Genomic DNA, 23,097 nt, shown 5'->3' with positions numbered 1-23,097 from the left:
AGGAAGGCAACAGCATCAAGAAATAAGCGCTCACTTCAACAGGTATGAATAAGAGCGTCTCTGAACATACAACACATCAAGCCTTGAAGCGGATGGGCTAAAGCAGGAAAAAACCACACTGGGTGGGTGCCACGTGTGTTAGCTAAGAACAGGAAACTGAGACTACAATTTACACAGGATAACCAAAACCGGACAATAGAAGATTACAAAATCTTTGCCGGGTTTGATGAATCTCTATTTCTGCTGCGATATTCAGGCTGTGGGATCAGAATTTGGCATAAACAACATGAAAACACGGATGCTTTCCGTGAGCAACAGATCTAAATCCGACTGCGCACCTTTGGGATGTGCTTACAATAAATCTGCAGCAACTGTGTGATGTTATTGTGTCAATATGGAGCAAGATGTCTGAAGAATGTTTCCTGCAGCTTGTTGACTCTATGCCATGAAGTGAATTGAATAATAACAACCCAGTACTAGCAAGGTGTACCTAATAGTGTCCAGTGAGTGTATATGTCTTAATAAAACCTGGTCTTTATTTAATTTATCATTTATGGCATTGCAAAATCTTCACTGAGCTTTTTTTGTAATTATTTACAATTAAAAAATGCTTTAATGTTTCTTTTTGGCAATTAAGTATTCACTCATTAACAGCAAACTGCCTCTTGTTGCAGCATTATCATGTCCAGACACCCAAATCTGTGGATTTTATTGCTTTAAAATGAAAATGTAAGCAAAGGATAAAATAGACAGTAGTTTCTGTGTTTAGTCCTTTTACTGGGTGCCACTGAGTTTATCAGACTTCAGTTTTCCAATAAAAGATCTTTAAACGTCTCATAAAGAAAGTTTCCTTAGAGAACAGATCAGTGCAGTGTACCTGTATGGCTCCACGCAGGTTGATGCCTGTTTCAATAGCCACATAGTAAGAGGCCTGGAGGAAAGTCCTCTGCAGGAGTAGGGCGAAGAAGAGCAGCACAGCCAACACGTATGCGTTCTCCAGAAACTCCTTGGAGGAAATGAAATAGATCCCAAGCAGCTTTATCTGGAAGTGCAGACACAGGGAGATGTTAGACAAGCAGGAACAGTTGTTAGGAATATAGGCTGAACTGCCCTGGATTTTTAATTTCAGCTACAAATGTTCCCGTTCATCACTTCAAAATTTGAGGAAATCATCATCCATTTAAAACATATTACCTCCATTTCAGAGCAAGCTTTAATATTGTGCATGAAACTCAATTAAACTGAAATGAAACAGAGGCTTTGGAGTGAAACGCACAGCTGATATGTGGGTGTAGGCTGGAAACCCAAGAAGAACAGGGACACGGTATCTCTCTCAAAAATTTATGAATCCTGCATAACAAAGTAATCGTTCTCCCAGAGGGAATTACAAATTATTGATTAGAAATATGTCTGCACTCCATGGCAACTCATCCTTGTAACTTTCCCTTGTTTTGCTCTCTCGATACTCATTGGCTGAAATTGTCACTATTTTTCAGCTTGTTGCCCTGCAGACAAGAATATTTACTGAGTGCTTCTTACTGTAAGTCTATTTTTTCTTACCGTTCCCTGCATTGGACTTGACTTTCAAACAAATAATTGAAGAGTTATTCTTACAGAAAGACACCCGACCAGAGACAACTTCTAAAGCAATAAGTCGCATAAATATTTGACGAAGTTTAAATTAGAGCACCATCAGGCAGGTGTGCAGGGGAGACAGGGCATCATAACCTTTGAGAGGCCAGAGGAAGCTATGTAATGTCTCTGTTATGCCTAAAGCTGCTCTCATTACCTGAACAAATGCAATAAAACGTATTTAAATGTCGGACTAGTAAAAATTCAGCATCCGTACTTGCTAATAACAATATTTTTTATGTTATGTTGTGCTGTGTGCATGGCCTCACCGGTGGCTGAATGGTGCGATTGTCTTTGCTGATGTGGTGGACTATGCCAGAGATGCAGAGAGGACCGACAAAGCCCAGCAGGTCGGCCAGGAAGCGGAACGTGATGCTGAGGATGAGAGGTCTGCCGAATGCTTTTCTCAGGGCTTGCCAGATCCACTTTGGACTTTGCGGTGCTATGCCCTGAGGCCTCTTGAGGGTAATAAAAAGAAGGGCCAGATGTAGAAAAATATTAGCATGAAGACAAATAAGCCACTTTTTAAATATTCTTTGTCAAATACAGCTAATCTGCCAGGGCACAATAACAAGTGTGGCTTTTTTTTATTGAAAGTCTAAATTACAAACAGTAATCAGAGTATTTTGTTAGCATGATGAAGATTACGTCTTTGAAGAGAAGTGCCATTTATCTGTGTTGTTGAACTAGCAGCACAACAAAAGGCAAAGAGATTTGAGCATAAAAGCTGGCTAACATAGCAAAAGGAAATAACTGCTTGAACATAAAAGCTGAGTCAACACCATTAGATCACAGCACTGCAACAGAAACCTTTAAAATGAGGTCAGGTTCAAGGCTCCCATCCACCTCGTTGCTGCATAGGATAGCATGATTAATGGCAAGTTTCACACTGCATCACATGAAAAGCCTACATAACTCCTCTGAGGGTAATGAAGCTGGAGCACCATGTCAGGGACACAAAAACAGAGATTCCAAGACTGACTGGAGAAGGTATTGCTGTTAATTTATATTTATTTATATACAATTTTATGAATTTCCTAAAACAACACAAGAGCATGGCTCAGTGAGTCAGTTAGTACGATGACAGGAAAACATCTGGACTGCTACGGTGCAGTAAACAGTCCCAGGACATTTTCACTGTGTGTGCGCATCTCTGTGACCATCTCTAAGTCATTCTCAGAACTGTGAGAACAAACGTGACCCTGGTCATGTGCCTCTATCTTTCAATTCAAGCTCATATTAAACATCAGTGTTTGCACACACATACACACACACACATCCTTTCTTCCTACCTCAAGTTCAAACAACTAGGAAGGAGGATGTTTCGTTCTCACACACTCACACTGTAACTAGCTTCCCATGAAGTGTAGTGCTTTCACCCCCACAGGGGTCAGGATGTTGCCTCGTTCACAGTAGAATGGGAATGACCTGGCGCCTCCAGGCCCTCCTCTAAATGCCCCACCACCACCCTTCCCCAGCGCTCCACTGGGATCCCTCAGTCGCTCTCATCCTCTGCTCCTGCCGGAAGGAAGTGGGGTTGCGTTCACACTGGACGCACATGCAGACGTGACGTTGAGCGTGACCTTCCAAACACTGGAAAACAATGACCCTACAGAGGACGCCCTTCACATCTGACCCCTGACACGTGCTCCAGAAGTGAGATGGACAGAGAGACAGAGAGGGAAAGAGGAAAGAGAGACAGCTTGGACTGACATTAGCGAGACTAGAAGACCAGAGAAGAAGAGAACGGGACATAAGCTGTGTTCACCACATAAAAGTCTCAAATGAAAATACCAAACACACATCATAATATAATTTTAAAACACATGGAATCTTTCTGGGAGCCATATTAAGAACTAACTCATCTATCGATTCTGCTAAAGAAAGAGGAATTGAAAGAGTTCAAATATTACATTTTATTAGAGAAAGTTTTTCTTCTTCTTTTTTAATAAGCAGCAAATAAAAATGTTATTACATCCATTTAAAACTGGCTTATGCAAATGGACGTATACCAGGAGGAAACCTTCAAAAATGCAGGGATGTGAAGCAAGCCCAACACAGAAAGTCAAAGCCAGCAAGGTGCTTTTATGCCTTTCCTCATTTACATATATGGAGATGAAAAAGTACTAGAAAGCCCTTATAGTATGCAAAAATGCAATCTAATATATCACCACCATAAATACCATAAATACAATAAGGTTTAATCAGCACATATCTAAAACAGTAGAGAGGATGGTATACAACTGGGGTAAATCCTAAATAAAACACAAGCACGATATAGAGAATAAGCCTGACCGTGTGTACATACACTACACACATTCTCGTGGCAGTGTGACAATTCACTGTTTACATTAGTCAAGTACTCATCTCTATGATGTCTAAATAAAGTTTATTAGTCCCAGAGTTCAGCAAGCCATGAGTCACTGCAGGAAAGACATTGATTCAAACATACCCGGCAGAAACATTTTTTTAAAAAAAGCACAGCAAAAACGGGCCAAAATGAAGAGAATAAGCAACATGTTGACTTCTCACAGAAATACTTAAAGTCTTATTTGTGTCTCAGAGCTCAACGTCCAAGATGATCCCCTGATAATCAAAAAGAAACACAGTGTTGAGAGTTTGTGTTCTAACTTTGCCTGTGTGGGATGGATTTCTGTGAAAGCACTGCTTTGCCCCAACAGGCCACAGACTTAAGTGAAGTAATGTTTAACTCTGAATTGACTGTAGGTGTAAATATGAGGGTGAATTTCAGTGATGGACAAAAGTTATGTCCAGGATATGCTAAAGTAGGCCCTGAATTATTCATATTAAAGTCATGGACAGACAGATTTGTGCATTTCACCTTTGCTGGTTATCAGTGCCTGATATACAGGGAGTGCAGAATTATTAGGCAAATGAGTATTTTGTCCACATCATCCTCTTCATGCATGTTGTCTTACTCCAAGCTGTATAGGCTCGAAAGCCTACTACCAATTAAGCATATTAGGGGATGTGCATCTCTGTAATGAGAAGGGGTGTGGTCTAATGACATCAACACCCTATATCAGGTGTGCATAATTATTAGGCAACGTCCTTTCCTTTGGCAAAACGGGTCAAAAGAAGGACTTGACAGGCTCAGAAAAGTCAAAAATAGTGAGATATCTTGCAGAGGGATGCAGCAGTCTCAAAATTGCAAAGCTTCTGAAGCGTGATCATCGAACAATCAAGCGTTTCATTCAAAATAGCCAACAGGGTCGCAAGAAGCGTGTGGAAAAACCAAGGCGCAAAATAACTGCCCATGAACTGAGAAAAGTCAAGCGTGCAGCCGCCAAGATGCCACTTGCCACCAGTTTGGCCATATTTCAGAGCTGCAACATCACTGGAGTGCCCAAAAGCACAAGGTGTGCAATACTCAGAGACATGGCCAAGGTAAGAAAGGCTGAAAGACGACCACCACTGAACAAGACACACAAGCTGAAACGTCAAGACTGGGCCAAGAAATATCTCAAGACTGGTTTTTCTAAGGTTTTATGGACTGATGAAATGAGAGTGAGTCTTGATGGGCCAGATGGATGGGCCCGTGGCTGGATTGGTAAAGGGCAGAGAGCTCCAGTCCCACTCAGACGCCAGCAAGGTGGAGGTGGAGTACTGGTTTGGGCTGGTATCATCAAAGATGAGCTTGTGGGGCCTTTTCGGGTTGAGGATGGAGTCAAGCTCAACTCCCAGTCCTACTGCCAGTTTCTGGAAGACACCTTCTTCAAGCAGTGGTACAGGAAGAAGTCTGCATCCTTCAAGAAAAACATGATTTTCATGCAGGACAATGCTCCATCACACGCGTCCAAGTACTCCACAGCGTGGCTGGCAAGAAAGGGTATAAAAGAAGAAAAACTAATGACATGGCCTCCTTGTTCACCTGATCTGAACCCCATTGAGAACCTGTGGTCCATCATCAAATGTGAGATTTACAAGGAGGGAAAACAGTACACCTCTCTGAACAGTGTCTGGGAGGCTGTGGTTGCTGCTGCACGCAATGTTGATGGTGAACAGATCAAAACACTGACAGAATCCATGGATGGCAGGCTTTTGAGTGTCCTTGCAAAGAAAGGTGGCTATATTGGTCGCTGATTTGTTTTTGTTTTGTTTTTGAATGTCAGAAATGTATATTTGTGAATGTGGAGATGTTATATTGGTTTCACTGGTAAAAATAAATAATTGAAATGGGTATATATTTGTTTTTTGTTAAGTTGCCTAATAATTATGCACAGTAATAGTCACCTGCACACACAGATATCCCCCTAAAATAGCAGAAACTAAAAACAAACTAAAAACTACTTCCAAAAACATTCAGCTTTGATATTAATGAGTTTTTTGGGTTCATTGAGAACATGGTTGTTGTTGAATAATAAAATTATTCCTCAAAAATACAACTTGCCTAATAATTCTGCACTCCCTGTATATGCAATCATTTATTCAGCTTAAACAAGGAAATACAAGGAAAGCAGATGTGCTTTTGACACACACATTGACTATTTACTGGACAACAACCTCAGCCCACTTACTGTTCACAAAGATCTACTAATACTAACCTTTTGGTCTTCAAAGGCCCTGCGAAGCTTTATATAGTTTGTGAGTGCTCTCATTGCTATGGGCAGTTTGCCAATGACCTTGAGGTCGATGGGTCGTTTGTGAGCAGAGGTAATGAAGGTGTTCATCCACCAGTAGGTGGCTTTGGATAACAAGTTAACGAAGGGCTGCAGGAAGCGAACGCCGAGGTCCTGAAGGTCTTCGGGAGGCTTCACCTCTGTTGGATTGGCGAAACACATGTAGCGCTGTGACAAAAAGAAGAGCTTTGATTAACTGTTCAATTCCCCCTAGTTACCTGAAAACTAAGAGTGAACTCTAAAAACCACTGATTGGGCTTTAAATGTACAGAAATATCGACTAACCTGTGCACAGCAGACGATAATTATATGTCAGCTGAAAAGACTCTTATTAGTGGGGTTAATTATAGTAGTAGTAGTACAGGCTGTCTGATATGGAAATTTATGACTAATGTAAAGTTTAAGAGTTGAAATCAGGCTCTATTTTAACCACAACAAAAAAATGGAATAAAATGGAATTCCCAGCAAAATATGTTCAGCAAGATCCTGAGCATGAATAATTAGAAAGGTTTGATTTAACAATCGTTTATTCATTTTGTCAGCCAGTAAAATCTAAATTAGCTTTTTAATGAAAGCATGTAATGATTTCTTTTCTATTACTTCAACATGAAAGTTCACATCAATTATTAATATAAACTGTTTGCACACTTTTAACAGTGCAGATGAAGACACTTCAAGAAACTGAGGTCTAGCGGGCCAAATTATTGCAGCGGATGATGGGAGAATCTGTTTCTCTGCTGTTTGCCCACGGCTCTGTGATTTAGTAACAGGTGTTTGCTTAGTGCAGAGGTTAACAGAGACAAACACATTGTGAATTGTCCAGAGGAAAAAGACAAGAAAAGAGCACTCTGCTCTGACATTTTCTCCATGCTCAGAAAGGGTCAGAAGGCTGAAAATGTCAAAAGCTGAACAATCATCGATAGAATATTAATAAAATACATCTAGAAACGTGATCAGAGACCAGCATGAAGCCTCACACTGAACCACACGTGTGAGGGGGATCTTGTGTCTTTTAGATATACTTTAAATGAAAGTGAAAGGATCAATTTTGCATTCAGAAAAAAAAATATTTATGCCTTTTTTTTTTTTTTTTAACTTTTGCATTTGACTTGAAAAGTTTGGATCACTGTTCCAACAGGATGCTTCTGTATCGGTGATAAGCTGGTGTAACTGCACAGTTATCAGTGTTACTTTGGGTTCAATGTGAATCATCAGAAGTTTGCACTAAAATGGTGAAAAGGCTAACATTAGGATGGAGCAAACAGAACTGGTTGTACAGCACACGTCTTTAATGACCTTAAAAAACAAGAACTGGGTCAATAAGTTTGAATTTATTTTTCTGCAAACCACAAAGGGTCAATTAATTTGAGGATTCTGAGATCATCAGTTCAAATAACTGTATGTAAGAAATTTGCCAGATCGACAGACGGATTGGTGCAGCGGCTGCAGTGATGCGGACGCTGTACCTGTCTGTTGTGGTGAAGAGAGAGCTGAGCGTAAAAGCGAAGCTCTCAATTTACCTGTCGATCTACGTCCCTACCCTCACCTATGGTCACGAGCTATGGATAGTGACCAAAAGAATGAGATCACGAATACAAGCGGCAGAAATGGGCTTCCTCTGAAGGGTGGCTGGCCTCTCCCTTAGAGATAAGGGGCCAGGTGAGGTGGTTCAGGCATCTGACAAGGATGCCCCCTGGGCGCCTCCTGGGTGAGGTTTTCCAGACATGTCCCACTGGGAGGAGGCCCCAGGGCAGACCAAGGACACGCTGGAGAGATTATATCTCTTGGCTGGCCAGGGAACGCCTTGGTGTTTCCCCGGGTAAGCTAGAGGAGGTGGATGGGGAGAGGGAGGTCTGGACTTCTCTGCTTGGGCTCCTGCCCCTGCGACCCGGCCCCGGATAAGCGGAAGAAAATGGATGGATGGATGGATATTCAGGAATAACCCAGAAACCATTAAGCCTGCCATGAACTGGAAGGTACTGAAACACCAGCTTCTGCATTCAGAGTGAGGTGATTTTCACATAACCATGGTCTTCAAGGGTGCTAACCAAGAAAGTACCCCCTGCTCCAAAATCAACACATTCAAACTAAAACTGAAAGTTGAAGCAGCCCTCATGGATGAGCCAAATGCCTTCTGGAGAAAAACTTTATCATCAGATGAGACAAAGATTGGCCACAGTGACAAGAGGTATGTTTTGAGGCCTAATCGTGAGGCTTTCAAACCATTTAAAACTGTACCAGCTGCCAAGTATGACAGTGGTAGCATCATGCCAGCGGTGTTGGTACATTACATAATGTGAATGGAATAATGAAGAACAACGACTAACCCCAACCCACATCAACAGATAGATGGTTAAAACTCGGACGTAGGTGGTGTTCCAACAGGACAATGACTCCAAACACACATCATAGCTAGCTTTGGAACGGATAAAGCAGGCTAACGTTAAGATTCTGGAAAGGCCTTCCCAAAGCCTCAACATTAATCCTATTAAAATTTGTGGACTTTGCTTAAAAGCCACATCTGCAACCAGTTTAAATGAACATGACCAACTGGTTAAACAAGTGGCTAAATATGCAGCCTGAATTATGCCTGAAGCTTGCTGATGGCTAACAAAAGTATGTGGGTGAGGTGCAACTTCCTAAGGGACATTTAACCAAATATTATTGAAGGTGTATGTATATATGTGAGACTATGAATACTTTTGACCTGGTATAGATTACAGAAATCAAAACTAAATTCAAACATCTGAACATTGTTCTCATTTTTTAATGATTAACGATGTACAGTATTGCAGTCAGTTCAAATAAATCATGAAAAGTCCAAAAATGACCATGACCTTCATGGATTTTACATTATAATGATGTATTAAAAATAAAGCTCTCTTCTCAGGCTCACAGAGTTTCCACAATTGATTAAAAATTCTCAAAAACATCGTATGCGGTTGGAGCTGTCATCATTTTAATCATCTGATTCATAAAACTGAACCATGGGGAATAAAATGCTCCCCAGCTGCAGGGGATACTGTAAATGGCCTCAGCAAAATCGCAAGCAAGGCTGAAAGGAAATGTCACATCATTGTCTTTAAATGCGGCTGCTGTATTGTCACTGTTGCTGGCCGGCCTGGCTTTAAAATCTGGAGATTATTTTTTGTTTTTCATAAATATGCAGTTTAAGATAAATGGCATGTTTACTTGCATTCGAATGAAAGCCAGTGAAGGTTCATAACCACCGTCACATGCTCCAGTGTAATTATTACCATTTTAAGAGCTTAACAAAAAGTAGTACCACTGCATCTGAATGATCTTACGTCACTCTCAGTAGCTTATGTGTTATACCTGCACACACAACAGTGGACAAAGACACAAATGTACACACTTACCCTGCCGAGGATCACGTTGATCTCTACAGTTAGTAGGAGTCCATACAGCAGCACTAGCAGTCCTGTGATGCAGTAGCGTAGCTGCCTGGGGCCGATGCCATGCTCGGTGTACTTGCCAAACTTGATGGTCTTCATGATGAAGGCCAGCACCCAGTAGATCAGCAGGGCTAAAGGGATTTAGCAGGGATCAGAGTCACACAGTGAATTACCAGATAAGCCAGAAACGATAAATAACTCGACCGCAAACTTATATTTCAGTCTAAATGAAAAAGTGTCATCAAAATGACATCGTTCTCTCTGAAACTCAATTTGTGCAATAGGTGTATTTTGTTACAGGCTGGGATACATTTCATATAACTGTGTCCATGGTTCAACTCGTGTTATAATTTATTTAAAATGTGGAGACACCATTCAATCTCATGTTTCAGCTGCGTAAGAGAACAGTTAAGATATGAGTTTTTTCTTCTTGTTTCTTTCCTCCGTTTCCATTGCACTGTGTTTCTAGCAGACGTCTAATTCAGGAAACAGAAGCTAAATCTGTTGTCTTTGTTCCATTGTGATTTTTGATGGCGCTACATCACGTCAGTCCAGACGATATGAGACGATAACGGATTCTTGTTTCTACACAAAGGTTACACTGCTGGCCAATAGCAAAACCACTGAGATTTTTTTATCTTCTTTATAATGAAGAATATCTCTAGCATAAAAGTCAACACCCAAGGCTCTCTTTAGAAGATGAATTTCTGTCTGGCTGTGAAATGGAAACCTTACAGCCAGGGAAGCTGAGTGACTCAATGGGAGCATTGAATAAAGCACCAGGAGCTGCACACAGATGAGTTAATGATGCCTGAGAAGGAAGGGAAAACTGTAGTGTGATTGTTCCACAAGCAAACATCACATGTGGAAAACTAATGGACAAAGGTGAAGCATGACACTGCCCTATTTATCAATAACTATCACGAACTAGAGGAACTGAAAACACTGATCATTTCATAACAAAAAAACTAAATATATTTGCCATGGAGATGCTTGTCTGCTGTGCAAACTGTGCAGCGCTTTCACTTTATATTAATTTAAATGCATAATTAATATCTGCACAGAGAACAATCCCCCTCGATGACACTGCCCTGCATCATTATCTGAAAGTAATGAACCAGTCATCTGCAAATGACAACACTGACCCTGCTGCTCTGTTATGTAATGTAATGTAATCCCGTAGAGTGTAGTAAATCAATAATCAGTTGCCATTCTTTATCAGACATTCAAGTAAGTACAAAGCTAATGCTAGCTTCACAAGCCATGATCACAAATCGTATTGCATTCACTTCATCTCAGTTCTACGAATGAATATGCTAAGCAGTATATCCCAGGGTGAGGCTGACAGTAAAGGTAAAGTTGTCTCTCTCAGGAAAATGAAAAAAAGAATAAACAGACGATACCTAACAGTAGTTTGGGAAAGTTGGAGGTCTCAATGTTATGATAGTAGACAATAGAGGTGATGCCAGCCATGAAGGCCAGAGCTGCAGGCATGTACAGGTGAAGATGGAGGGACTGACTGAACCTGCAAATAAACATCAGATAGAGAAAGAAACAGGTTAGGCTGATAACAATAAAATAATTATTATTATCATTATGCATTTTGACAGATGTCTCATTAAGCAAGTAAATTAGCCAAATTTCTCTTTACCTCATAGGGCTAACCACCCCAATCTCCACAACTAATCTAGAGCCTGGTAAACTAAATTAGACAACAACAGGATACACATAGAGACGAATTAGATAACGAGACCTAAACATGAGCAGTTTGGATTCTGATATAGCCCTGTGAGTCATTTCATGAGATTATCCAGGAAATGGAGGCAGTACTGTCATCTCACAGCAGGTCATGGGTTTGAATCCATTTGCCAGCTGAAGCCTTAGTGTGAGAAGTTTATATGTTTTGCCTGTGCCTGCATGGGTTGTCTGTGGGTACTCTGGCTTCCTCTCATAGTCTACAGACATGCTTATTGGAGTCCAGGGTAAAGCTCACTGACGTGCTTTCAGTTGGCAAATATTAACATTTGCCTCTCAGTGGCTTTGTCTGTATTGTGTTGGCTGGTGGTGAATGCTAGCAGGCTCCATTATGCTAAGTAGCATCCTTTTGTCTGCATTAGACTTTTTCCATTTTTTTTACAAACCCACTTCAGTATGCTATTAATTCCTACAGTTTCCTGTTTGTAGTCACGGACATGGATTTTAGTAATAAAAAAAAAAAAACTTTTCACGGCAGCACATTAATGAGGGCTCTGTGTCTTTTCTAACGTTACATGTAACATGTATTTTTCATATTAAAATGGCTGCTTTGAAAAGAGCCTGTGCTTTGTTCTTCTTTTTTCTTGCTCCACTGCATCTTCTCTTTGCCTTGCCAGCTTTTGCGTTATGTCAACTCCTCTTATTCCTGCTGTGGTAGTGTCCTTATTTCTGTGTACAGTAAATAAATAAATCCAACAAAGTAAATCATATCATGAACTTTTTTTTAGCTTGCAAACTGATAACTGTCAGATCACAACCTCCACTTCCTCACTGTTAGCTTTGACTAGCTTTAAGCTTTTATTTCACGCCGCATTTTGTTCTTTGTCTTCATATTCTTAACTAAAAGTTGTTTAGCAATAAAATCTACTCTGCTTCACTACTGTATAAGTAGAAAGCAAGCAATCAACAATTTGAACAATCAACAACTGCAATCCTTCCTGGATTGCATAATTACATAATTGAATAATGGCGGAAAAATTAAATTGTGTCACACAAAAATCATACTGATAATACACAAAATACATTTTACTATACTATACATTTAAACTAAACAAAAGCATATAAAAATGAACATTCTCACTAGTGTCATGACATAACAAACATCACCTCATAATGACTGAGATCATCATGAGGCTGCAGTGTTGTGTTATTAAAATGCCAAACATACCCATCTGAGACAATGCCCTCTGCAATCTCACAGACGAGGATGAAGAGCAGGATGAAGGTGAGGAGCCATCGCAGGTTGTGTCCAGGAAAGTGAAGCCAGGTGCTGTGGTGGATGTGGACCTTTGAACTCTGGCTGCCCCAACCTCAAACATGAACCAGGAAATGAAAGTGATTGAAAAGCAACAGGGTCATTTCACTTTAAATACAAAAAGGCCAAAAAAGAACCATTTTACTCACAGTAGAAGACAGAGACTCTATCAAATGTTTAAACTGAGAAAACATGTCACTCTAAACCCTGTATATACTTTTCAGCATTGATGGTGCCTTTGCAGATGTCCAAGCTACCAATTCCATACGCTCTAATGCATACCATCAGGTTATGGCATCCATGTTTTTGAAAAGAAAAAATCTAATTTTGATTTCCTGACCACAGAGCAGTTTTCTATTTTGCTTCAGTTCATTTTTGTCATGGTCTCCGTGCCTGCCCGGTCGGCCCCACAAGGCTACAATTGCTGTTTCTGTTCTCTCCCTCTCTGCCTGGGCGGAGCTCACTGTGGGCTCCTGCCCTTGGCCCACACACACACCTGACAACACTCACCCATCATCACCGGGAGCACTATTTGAGGCTGGAACACAGATCCTCTCGTCGCTGGATGATTGTACCCCTAACATCCCCCCCCCCGGACCTGCGACCTCCCTGCTGCGGGAACGTGTGTGAGTGTGAGCGAAGAAGACGTGAGCGAGTTACCCTGTGATTCCCCCGGAGTTTTGGATCCCTTCACTGTACATATATTGCACTGGCACTGTAAATAAACTACACCTTGGAGATACCTTACCGCTCTGCGTTTGAATCCCTGTACCAGATCGTGACAGAATCATCCAGCCACGGAAATGGATTCAGCAGATCCAGCGGTCTCGACTCCCACCCTCGCCACTTTGGCCGCGATGCTGGCACGCCACGAGCAGATGTTCATTCACCTTCGAGCAGAGCTCGCGAACCTCACACAGGCCGTGGCCCGGCTAACACCGCTACCGGCCGCTCCACTGGTCGCCGCTCCTCCGTCGGAGGCGCCAGCTCCAGCAGTAAGTGTCGCGCCACCTGCTCCCTCACCTGTTCACGTTGACAGATTCCTCCCCACTCCCAGGGCTTTCACGGGAGAGATTGATAAATGTGCTGGTTTCCTCACTCAGTGTGCCCTTCAGTTTCGCCAGCAACCGCAAGCCTTTTCTACTGATGGTGCGAAAATCGCTTATATCGTCCAGTTACTCCAGGACCGTGCTCTAACCTGGGCTCAAGCTGCGCTTCAGGCGGAGCCGGACATCACCTTTTCTGACTTTCTTACTAAGTTTAAAGGTGTGTTTGACAGGAAAGCCACAACTGCCACCGCCGGCCAGCGCTTGCTTGCGCTTAAACAAGGTAAACGCAGCATGGCTGATTTTTCTATTGACTTTTCTACCTTGGCTGAACAGGCGAAATGGGGGGAAGAGGCCCTTAAAAGTGCATTGCTCACTAATATTAATGAGGAAATAAAGAATGAACTAATGCTCCGTGAACTGCCTTCCTCCCTGGATGCGCTTCTGGTTTTGTGTATGCGGGTGGACGATCAGGTGCGCGCACATCGGAGCGCACGCGCGCGTTCGGGGCTGGACTTTTGTGGGACCCCTACTGCAGCCCATGGGTCGTGTGACGCCGACACCGGGGATGGGGAAGAGCCCATGCAGCTTGGGCGCTCACGGCTGTCGCCCGCGGAGCGCCAGCGCCGTCTTGCCTCCGGTGAGTGCGTTTATTGCAGCCGTAAAGGCCACTCTGTCTCCTCCTGCCCAACGCTGGCAAAAGGGCGCGCTCACCAGTGATCGTGAGGGTGCTGGTGGGCGATCTGTCGAGTGAAAGCCCTCTCCCCAGGCTTCTTTTGCCAGCTACTCTGCGTGTTCGGACTGTTTCTCATTCTCTCTCCGTTCTCATTGACTCTGGGGCTGAGCAGAACTTTATTGACACCTCACTCGCCGCCAAACTGAACATCGCCTTGGAGCCTCTGTCACGCCCCCTCCGCGTTCACGCACTGTCGGGCCAGCGCGGCTTCCCCCGTTTCGCTCCCACCCACGGCCTCGCCGTCGGACGCCCCGGACCTCTCGATGGTTCCGCGGGTTTATCATGATCTGCGGGATGTTTTTTGTAAGGATCGGGCGCGGTCCCTTCCCCCGCACCGCCCGTACGATTGTGCCGTCGATCTTCTTCCTGGAGCTCCGCTGCCGTCTAGCCGCCTGTACAGCCTCTCCCGGCCTGAGAGGGATGCTATGGAGCGTTACATCTCGGAGTCGCTGGCGGCAGGGTTGATTCGCCCCTCCTCTTCCCCTGTCGCGGCTGGGTTTTTTTTCGTGGATAAGAAGGATGGTTCGCTGCGGCCGTGTATTGACTTTCGGGGCCTTAATCAGATCACTGTTAAGAACAAATACCCTTTGCCGTTGCTTTCCTCCGCCTTTGAACTGCTTCAAGGCATGACCGTCTTTACCAAGCTGGATCTGCGCAACGCTTACCACCTGGTGCGCATCAGGGAGGGGGATGAGTGGAAGACCGCGTTCAATACGCATCGGGGCCACTTTGAGTATCTCGTGATGCCGTTTGGGCTGACTAACGCCCCCGCAGTGTTTCAGGCGATGGTTAATGATGTCCTTCGTGATTTTGTTAACCGTTGTGTATTTGTGTACTTGGATGACATCTTGATCTTTTCTAAGACACTCGAGGAGCACAAGGTCCATGTCCGGCAGGTCCTGCTACGCCTTCTGGAGAACCGGCTCTTTGTGAAGGGGGAGAAGTGCGATTTCCACGTGGCGTCAGTGAGTTTTCTGGGCCACATTATCGAGAAGGGGGACTTGCGGACTGATCCGGAGAAAGTGCGGGCTGTGGTGGAATGGCCTACTCCTCCTGATCGCCGCCAAGTGCAACGTTTTTTGGGATTCGCCAACTTTTACAGACGGTTCATTCGCGATTTCAGCAGAATCGCTCTCCCTCTCACTAAACTCACCTCTCCCAAAGTTCCCTTCCAGTGGGATTCTGCCGCTCAGCGAGCCTTCGCCCTGCTCAAGGACAGGTTCACCACTGCTCCCATACTCCGGCAACCGGACCTTACACGGCAGTTCGTTGTGGAGGTGGACGCGTCGGACTCCGGGGTTGGGGCAGTTCTGTCTCAACAGCTGGACGGTAAGCTGCACCCGTGTGCCTTTTATTCTCGCCGTCTCTCCCCAGCAGAGTGTAACTATGACATCGGGGACCGGGAGCTTCTGGCCGTCAAGCTGGCCCTGGAGGAGTGGAGACATTGGTTGGAGGGAGCGGCACAACCATTCATCGTCTGGACGGATCACAAGAATCTGGAGTACCTGCGCTCGGCTAGACGTCTCAATTCCCGGCAAGCCAGGTGGGCGCTGTTTTTTGCTCGTTTTGACTTCACTATCACCTACAGGCCAGGAACACGGAACGTAAAGCCAGACGCCCTGTCCAGGCAATTCTCCATCACTGGGGAGGACTCGGACCCTGAGCCTGTCCTCCCGGCCGCCTGCGTAATTGGAGCAATCTCCTGGGAGATCGAGGGGCTCATCCAAGAGGCGCAGGAGACCGAACCGGATCCTGGCACTGGTCCACCTGGTCGCCTCTTCGTTCGTCCGCTCTCAGGTTCTCCAGTGGGCTCACACCGCCCGCTTTTCATGCCATCCTGGGGTCCTCCGCACCTGCTCGTTCCTCCGACGTTACTTCTGGTGGCCTGCTATGGCTAGGGATGCCAAGGAGTACGTAGCGGCCTGTTCGACCTGCGCCCGGAATAAGCTTTCGAACCGGTCTTCTGCAGCCTCTCCCTACACCAGCCCGACCGTGGTCCCATGTTTCTTTGGACTTTGTCACGGGGCTGCCGCCCTCCGCTGGTAACACCGCCATACTTACCATTATCGATCGTTTCTCCAAAGCTGCACACTTCGTCGACCTCCCGAAGCTCCCCTCTGCCTTGGAGACGGCCCGGCTCCTCACCTCCCATGTGTTCCGTCTTCACGGGATCCCCGAGGACATCGTCTCGGATAGAGGGCCGCAATTCACGTCCCGTGTTTGGAGGGAGTTCTGCTCCGCACTGGGGGCCAAGGTCAGTCTGTCTTCCGGTTTCCATCCACAGAGTAACGGGCAATCGGAGCGGGCCAACCAGGAGCTGGAAGCTGCCCTCCGCTGTGTCGCTTCGCACAACCAATCGACCTGGAGTGAACAGCTTCCATGGATCGAATACGCCCACAACAGCCACACGTCCTCCGCCACGGGCAAGTCTCCCTTCGAAGCGTCCCTGGGCTATCAACCGCCTTTGCTCCCGGCCATCGAAGGTGAGCACTCCGTTCCTTCTGTACAGGCTCACCTCCGCGGGTGCCGTCGTGCCTGGCGGGCGACTCGGGCTGCCCTACTCCGTACTAAGGAGCGGAACAAGACCCTCGCTGACCGTCGCCGGACACCGGCCCCCGTGTACACCATCGGTCAACAGGTATGGCTGGCTACCCGTTTTGTGCCGCTACGGACTGAGTCAAAGAAGTTGTCTCCTCAGTTTATTGGCCCTTTTCCCGTGGAAGCCGTTGTGAACCCTGTGTCTGTCCGCCTCAAGCTGCCGCGCAACATGCGCATTCACAATGTCTTCCATGTGTCTCAGGTCAAGCCGGTGCTCTCCAGCCCGTTGTGCCCTCCCTCCAGGGCCCCGCCGCCCCCCCGGCTCGTGGATGGTCAGCTGGTCTACAATATCACCCGCATCATGGACTCCCGGCGCCGGGGTCGGGGTTTTCAGTACCTGGTTGACTGGGAGGGCTACGGGATAGAGGAACGCTCCTGGGTGCCTCGAGCTGCTGTCCTGGATTAGGCCATGCTCCGGGACTTCCACCGCAGGCATCCAGGTAAGCCTGGTGGGTCACCGGGAGGCTCCCGTTGAGGGAGGGGGGGGGTACTGTCATGGTCTCCGTGCCTGCCCGGTCGGCCCCACAAGGCTACAATTGCTGTTTCTGTTCTCTCCCTCTCTGCCTGGGCGGAGCTCACTGTGGGCTCCTGCCCTTGGCCCACACACACACCTGACAACACTCACCCATCATCACCGGGAGCACTATTTGAGGCTGGAACACAGATCCTCTCGTCGCTGGATGATTGTACCCCTAACATCCCCCCCCCCCCCCCCCCCCCGGGACCTGCGACCTCCCTGCTGCGGGAACGTGTGTGAGTGTGAGCGAAGAAGACTTGAGCGAGTTACCCTGTGATTCCCCCGGAGTTTTGGATCCCTTCACTGTACATATATTGTACTGGCACTGTAAATAAACTACACCTTGGAGATACCTTACCGCTCTGCGTTTGAATCCCTGTACCAGATCGTGACAATTTTAAATGAGATGAAGAGAAGAAAGAAGCGTTTCTGGATCATGTTCACACATAGGTTCTTCTTCTGTAGATCTTTAACTTGCGTTTGTGGATGGTACGGTGCACTGTGTTCACAGACGGTGATTTGTGCAAGTGTTCTGGAGCCCATGCAGTGATTTCCATGACAAAACCCTGACTTTTTTAATGCAGTGGTGCCTGAGGGCCTTGATCTCGTATATAACCAAGACGTATCTTTTTTATGCACAGGGGGAAAGAACATTAGCACAGAGCAAGATGACAAAAGCCATTTTTCTATGGGAGTCTCCACTAGGAAAATAAACTTGTGAGCAGTCTTGAATGAATGTGTTGTACATCATGAGCTCCATGATAAAGAGCTGGCATGCTCAAGCATGGTGAATAACTTACAGAAGGGAAAATAGAAAGATGGCTCTGCTGGGAGAAAATACCAGGCTGCTAGAGTACAGCAGGAAAGTTGTGTTATTATCACTTTGATTGTTTGACTCTCTGCAGGCAAGGAGCCAATAGATGTGGTTAGATGGCTGCTTGCCTGAGATCCTTAAGTCAATTATTTATTGCTCAAACCTCCTTCTCCATTAATTTCCTCTTAGACAGATGTTGGTCTCAGTTTGCCCTGTAATACAATAGATCTTGGCTTGTAAAACAGCAACTGATAATCAAAGTGCAATTTATATTTCAGATTTGATTTTGCTGTCATAAAACTCATCTCTACTGATGAAATTCTGTGAATCACTCCTCACTTCTTGGCACCTTAACAGTTTTTCTCAGTGAGAAGTGCTGGCACAGGCTGGCATGTACTCCATCACTTCTTCTAACTCTTTTTGACGCACACTCTCGGCTCAAGTACTGAAAAGCATCATTAAAGTCAGCACCATAATATTTACTCAAATAATTTGGCACTAGGGTAAATAAGCCACATATTAAGTGATAGCATTGCAGATATATAATAAAAGTATGCATTGCATCGAACTGTGCATTAATTATAATTACATGGATTTCCTACAGCCAACAGCAGGTAATAAGGATTCATTCAAGTCAGCGATGGTGTTGTGGTGCATGTATCCCCAATATCCTCTCTTAGCCTTGATGTGACATGGTGAAAATAATGAGCTGACTCTCTCAAGGGCAATGCACATCACAGGATGCTTAAGAGGTTTTATCAAGTGAATCAAGATAAACAGAAAACATTTCACACCCCTGAGGTTTGTGTTTGGTAGCAAAGTTGTTAGCGAGAGCACATCAGCTCAGTGTGACAGGAGAGAGAGAAAACCCCCTGCAGCTTGCAGCCTGTTATCATCTAACAGTGGACTTATAGAGCCCCTTAGTGCCTTATCAGTGAGTGTTTTTGTCTTCAAGTTAAAGGAAAGACAAAGAGAAACATTTATAGAGATATCTGCAGATAGAGAAAGTATCGGGATTCTTTAATTAGGAAAAGCAACAATATTGATATATGGAGAAACAGTGTTTTAAATGTGAGAGATGACTGGAATATTTCTAAAGTAGAAGCACAAACTGTTTAATTACACTATTATTGTCCAGATAATAATGGGGAAAATAGTGTAAAAGTTACATTTTGCATCTTCTTCCACTTTGTTCCACAATGAATAGTGAGCACTTATAGAGTGGTGTCTTGCTTTTGAAAAATGAAAAGGAGGGCACTAAATGGGCACACACATTCCACACACACCCATGTGAAAGGTCAGATGACAGCGCTGGAGCATGTGTGACTGTAGCAGCAAAACGTGCATGTAGTGCTGATCCATTACACGCTGCTGATGACTCTAACAGAAATGACCAGCGGCCAGATAGGAGGGCAAACAAGGTGCAACCTAATGCCATCATCTGTTTGCCTGCATTTTATCGAAAGACGTTAATTTGCTCAGAAAAATGCTTGCAGCTCAGTAATTATGTCCTCGTGTTGTGTCACTGAAGAGGCTCAGCCTTCCATAACTGGCTAACCCATACACCTGCAGATATTTGTGGGTGTTATAAATCGGAGAATGAAATGCGCACTCAAAACCACTCGTCGGTGGCATAAAGGTTGAGTATACTGAAATGAACAGACTCTATAAAGCAAGTGGAGCACTCACTGAATACATCATGCAATAGTTCATCAACCGCATGCAGAATAAAACAAGCTGATTAAGAGGAATGTGAGAAAGACAGAAAACATATCGAAGCCCATCATGCTGACTTGTGCTGACACGTTATCTGAGCACGTGTGGAAGTCAAGGCAGGTAAAACTGTGCAGTGAAAAGGAGGATCTCACTTCATTGACACTCACCGATGAAGAGGATGGGGAAGGTGATGAAGAGGACAAAAACATGTGGGACCACATTGAGCGCATCCAGGAAACAGCCGTTGTTCAGAACCCCTCCATCCACGTTGTAGGCCATCGAGTTATTCTCGTTTCCACAGAATGCCAAGGACATGGTGGAACCGGGACTCTGCCGGGAACAGGAGGAGGAGGAGAGGATGAGGGGAGGACAGGAGACACAGACGGAGAGATTTAGAAGAAGAGGTTCTCAGAGCATGTCGTCTTTTCAAAAGGAAACACTGACGTCTGCAGTGGATCCCGGTAATTCCCAAGGTGTCTTCCTTCCTGTTCCCTCTCTAATCCAGCTCCCAAATATCAGCTCGAGTGAAAGAGAGGAGACAGAGGAGGAGGGAGGAAGAGGTCAGGGACAGTCACAGTCCAGCGCAGCAGTGGCAGTAGCAGCAGCGGCGGCAGCTCCCTCTCCTCTGTGATAGTTTAAGCAGCTTTTCTGGCCATGCCGGTGAAAAGCATCTGCAGCTCGTCCATCCGCAGTCTGCAGACATCCTCTAAGGCTGAAGCTTCACTTGTGCACAGAGCTGCACAGCTCCACTGGAATACATTCAGACATGTTCGCATTCCTCATAAACGCACACACACACACACTGATCGAGCAGCGACAGCATTCTGCAGTCCACCTGCTATTCCTGTCTCTTTGCAATCGAGAGCTCAAAGTCGACCTTGGGAGAGGAGCGCAGAAGGGGCAGAGTGTGCAGACGAGCTGGAGAGAAACTAAAGGTAGGAGGGGGAGGGTGGAAGGGAACAGTGAATGATGAAGAGCGAGACACTGGGATACAGCTAGTGGATGAACAGTGCAAACGTCATACAGAAGTACGTGTGAAGCATGAGCAAGCGCATAAAATCTAAATCTCAAAAACATGTTCTCAGGGCTTACATAATTCTAAAACACAATTTTTATCAAAATGATAAAAAATTAAAAAACAAACACAATAACGGAATAACCAGGCTCAACACATGAGGAACGATAGCATCAAATATTTATGAATTCCTGGCGTGGATGCATTATGTGTATGGTCCTGCAGAGAGAAATCCCACTGCAGCCAGTAGCAGCCTGCTTGTAGAGCAGGATCAGCAAAGACCCACATGGGAGCAGATTTCAATAATCCATCTGTCGACCAGGATAGACCGATGGCCTTTTCTTAGCATTTAAAATGATTTACATTCAATGTAATCCATGGCTGATGACCTTTTACATCGTTGCAGCAAGGAGCTAAGCTTAACCGTAATGAGCAGTTTACACAAGTGTTTTGTTGTTTACACAGACACTTGTCAGCCGATTCACGTACACGGACTCAGACTGTGGTATAACAACAGCAATGTACATTTAATATGAGAAAAAATACAACTTACTGTAGGTTCAGGCTGAGAACTCATGTTTGAAATGAGGAGAGGTTAAAAAAGACATATCAGAGCGAGAGATGGGAAAGCTTTAAAGAGGCCGCCAAATTGGAGGGTGTGTTTGGTATGTGACGTGAGGAGAGCGGGGCATGTAAATGTGCGTGACACAGTACAGCTCGAGTTTCCTCTTTGAACTGACTTGCAAGCTTCGCCGAACATGTTGTCCTGTACTTAAGGCATCTCGAGATATAGACATTAAATTCCAGCTATCTATTTAAAAGCAAGGTAGTATTTACTTTTGCAAATGTTCATTACAGTGCACAGCTTTCTGCAAGCAGTGATACCATAAAACAGGATGCAATGCTTTTGCAAGCTTGCATTTATTCAATCCCAGCAGAACAGAATTATTCTAATTTGACTGATACTTATATACACTTAATATGTAGAAAATAAATAAGTGGATTATGATTGTAAAGCCATAAATGTGTCCAAAATGCAAGAAACAGTAAGGTTCAGGTTGGCCCCATATGCTGTAGTGCTTCTAGTTACACTTTAAGCACTGAGATATATGGGAAGTAGGAAAGGGACACCAGGCATAGCTGTAAAATGATATTCCAGTTGGTTTTTGATTTCATCACCCAATATATGATGTTTGGGTCAGCTGCAGCCCTACCTAATCACTTCCTGCACACGTCAAATATCTTAGTAGACATTAGCTCTATCATTTTGTTTAAAAATAAAGGAAAAATAGGGTTATAGGACCAAGTCCAGTTAAATAGAACAGAATACATATTGTTAAGTCTGTTGGGGGTTACTTGTTTTGTGTTGTTTTGTTTCTACTACCAGCATCAGGCTTCAATTAAAGATTCCTTCTTTATATTACACTGCCCCTAGGCTATTATTATACTTTCGTTCTGTGATGCCCTACATCAGAGATGGTCATCACTGTATAGCCTGGGGAGGGTTGAAGCATTGGAGTGGGTGAGGACAGAGAAAATGACTAGACAGAGCAGCAGCCTCTCAGAGAGACGCCAAGAGAGGAAAAGTCAACATCATCTTAGCAAACTCACAACACAAAGGGAGAACAATAGATCCTAAAAGAAATCCTAAAATATCAGACCGGCCTCAAAATAGACACTGAGCCACTGTTACGTCATAAAACCCCAAATACAGATTGATGCCAACCAAACGACAGTGGCTTAACTGAAAACAAGGTTTGACTATGTGTTGGCTGAAGTAGTGTGATGATTATGTCTGTGGGTGTAAAGTAAGGGTAAGGGGTGACCAGTGACTCATGCATTGCATTGTAGCATCCGTGTACATCTACTTTCTAGGCATTTTTCTCACCTATGAGAGAAAGAGGATGGGGAGGTACTTGTTTTTGTGAAATGCTCCCCATCTGCCTGTGACAATTTG

General features: G+C 44.7%; 1 protein-coding gene across 5 annotated transcripts in view; it reads right to left on the bottom strand.

The window, feature by feature from the left end:
- The window catches only part of abcc8 (ATP-binding cassette, sub-family C (CFTR/MRP), member 8), a 63,415-nt gene that overhangs the window by 39,562 nt on the left and 756 nt on the right, over positions 1-23,097 (bottom strand). For 4 of the 5 annotated variants that reach the window (XM_086298138.1, XM_086298135.1, XM_086298139.1 and 1 more), the window contains exons 2-8: positions 20,293-20,455; positions 12,612-12,753; positions 11,092-11,213; positions 9,653-9,819; positions 6,198-6,440; positions 1,902-2,090; positions 878-1,042 (exon numbers count right to left, since the gene is read on the bottom strand). In XM_086298138.1, coding sequence (XP_086154264.1) covers positions 878-1,042; positions 1,902-2,090; positions 6,198-6,440; positions 9,653-9,819; positions 11,092-11,213; positions 12,612-12,753; positions 20,293-20,455 — 1,191 coding nt within the window. Of the gene's footprint in view, positions 1-877; positions 1,043-1,901; positions 2,091-6,197; positions 6,441-9,652; positions 9,820-11,091; positions 11,214-12,611; positions 12,754-20,292; positions 20,456-20,569; positions 21,187-23,097 lie in introns of those variants that run through there. The other variant, XM_086298136.1, reaches the window with a different exon arrangement.

This window comes from Aulonocara sp. 'chitande type north' Nkhata Bay, linkage group LG7 (assembly GCF_057382095.1).
Source record: "Aulonocara sp. 'chitande type north' Nkhata Bay isolate Kocher_YH1m ecotype deep benthic linkage group LG7, A_spYH_male_GT1.1, whole genome shotgun sequence".
Lineage (NCBI taxonomy): Eukaryota > Metazoa > Chordata > Actinopteri > Cichliformes > Cichlidae > Aulonocara > Aulonocara sp. 'chitande type north' Nkhata Bay.
Note: the sequence above shows the minus strand (reverse complement) of the source record. Positions and strands in the feature narration are given on the sequence as shown.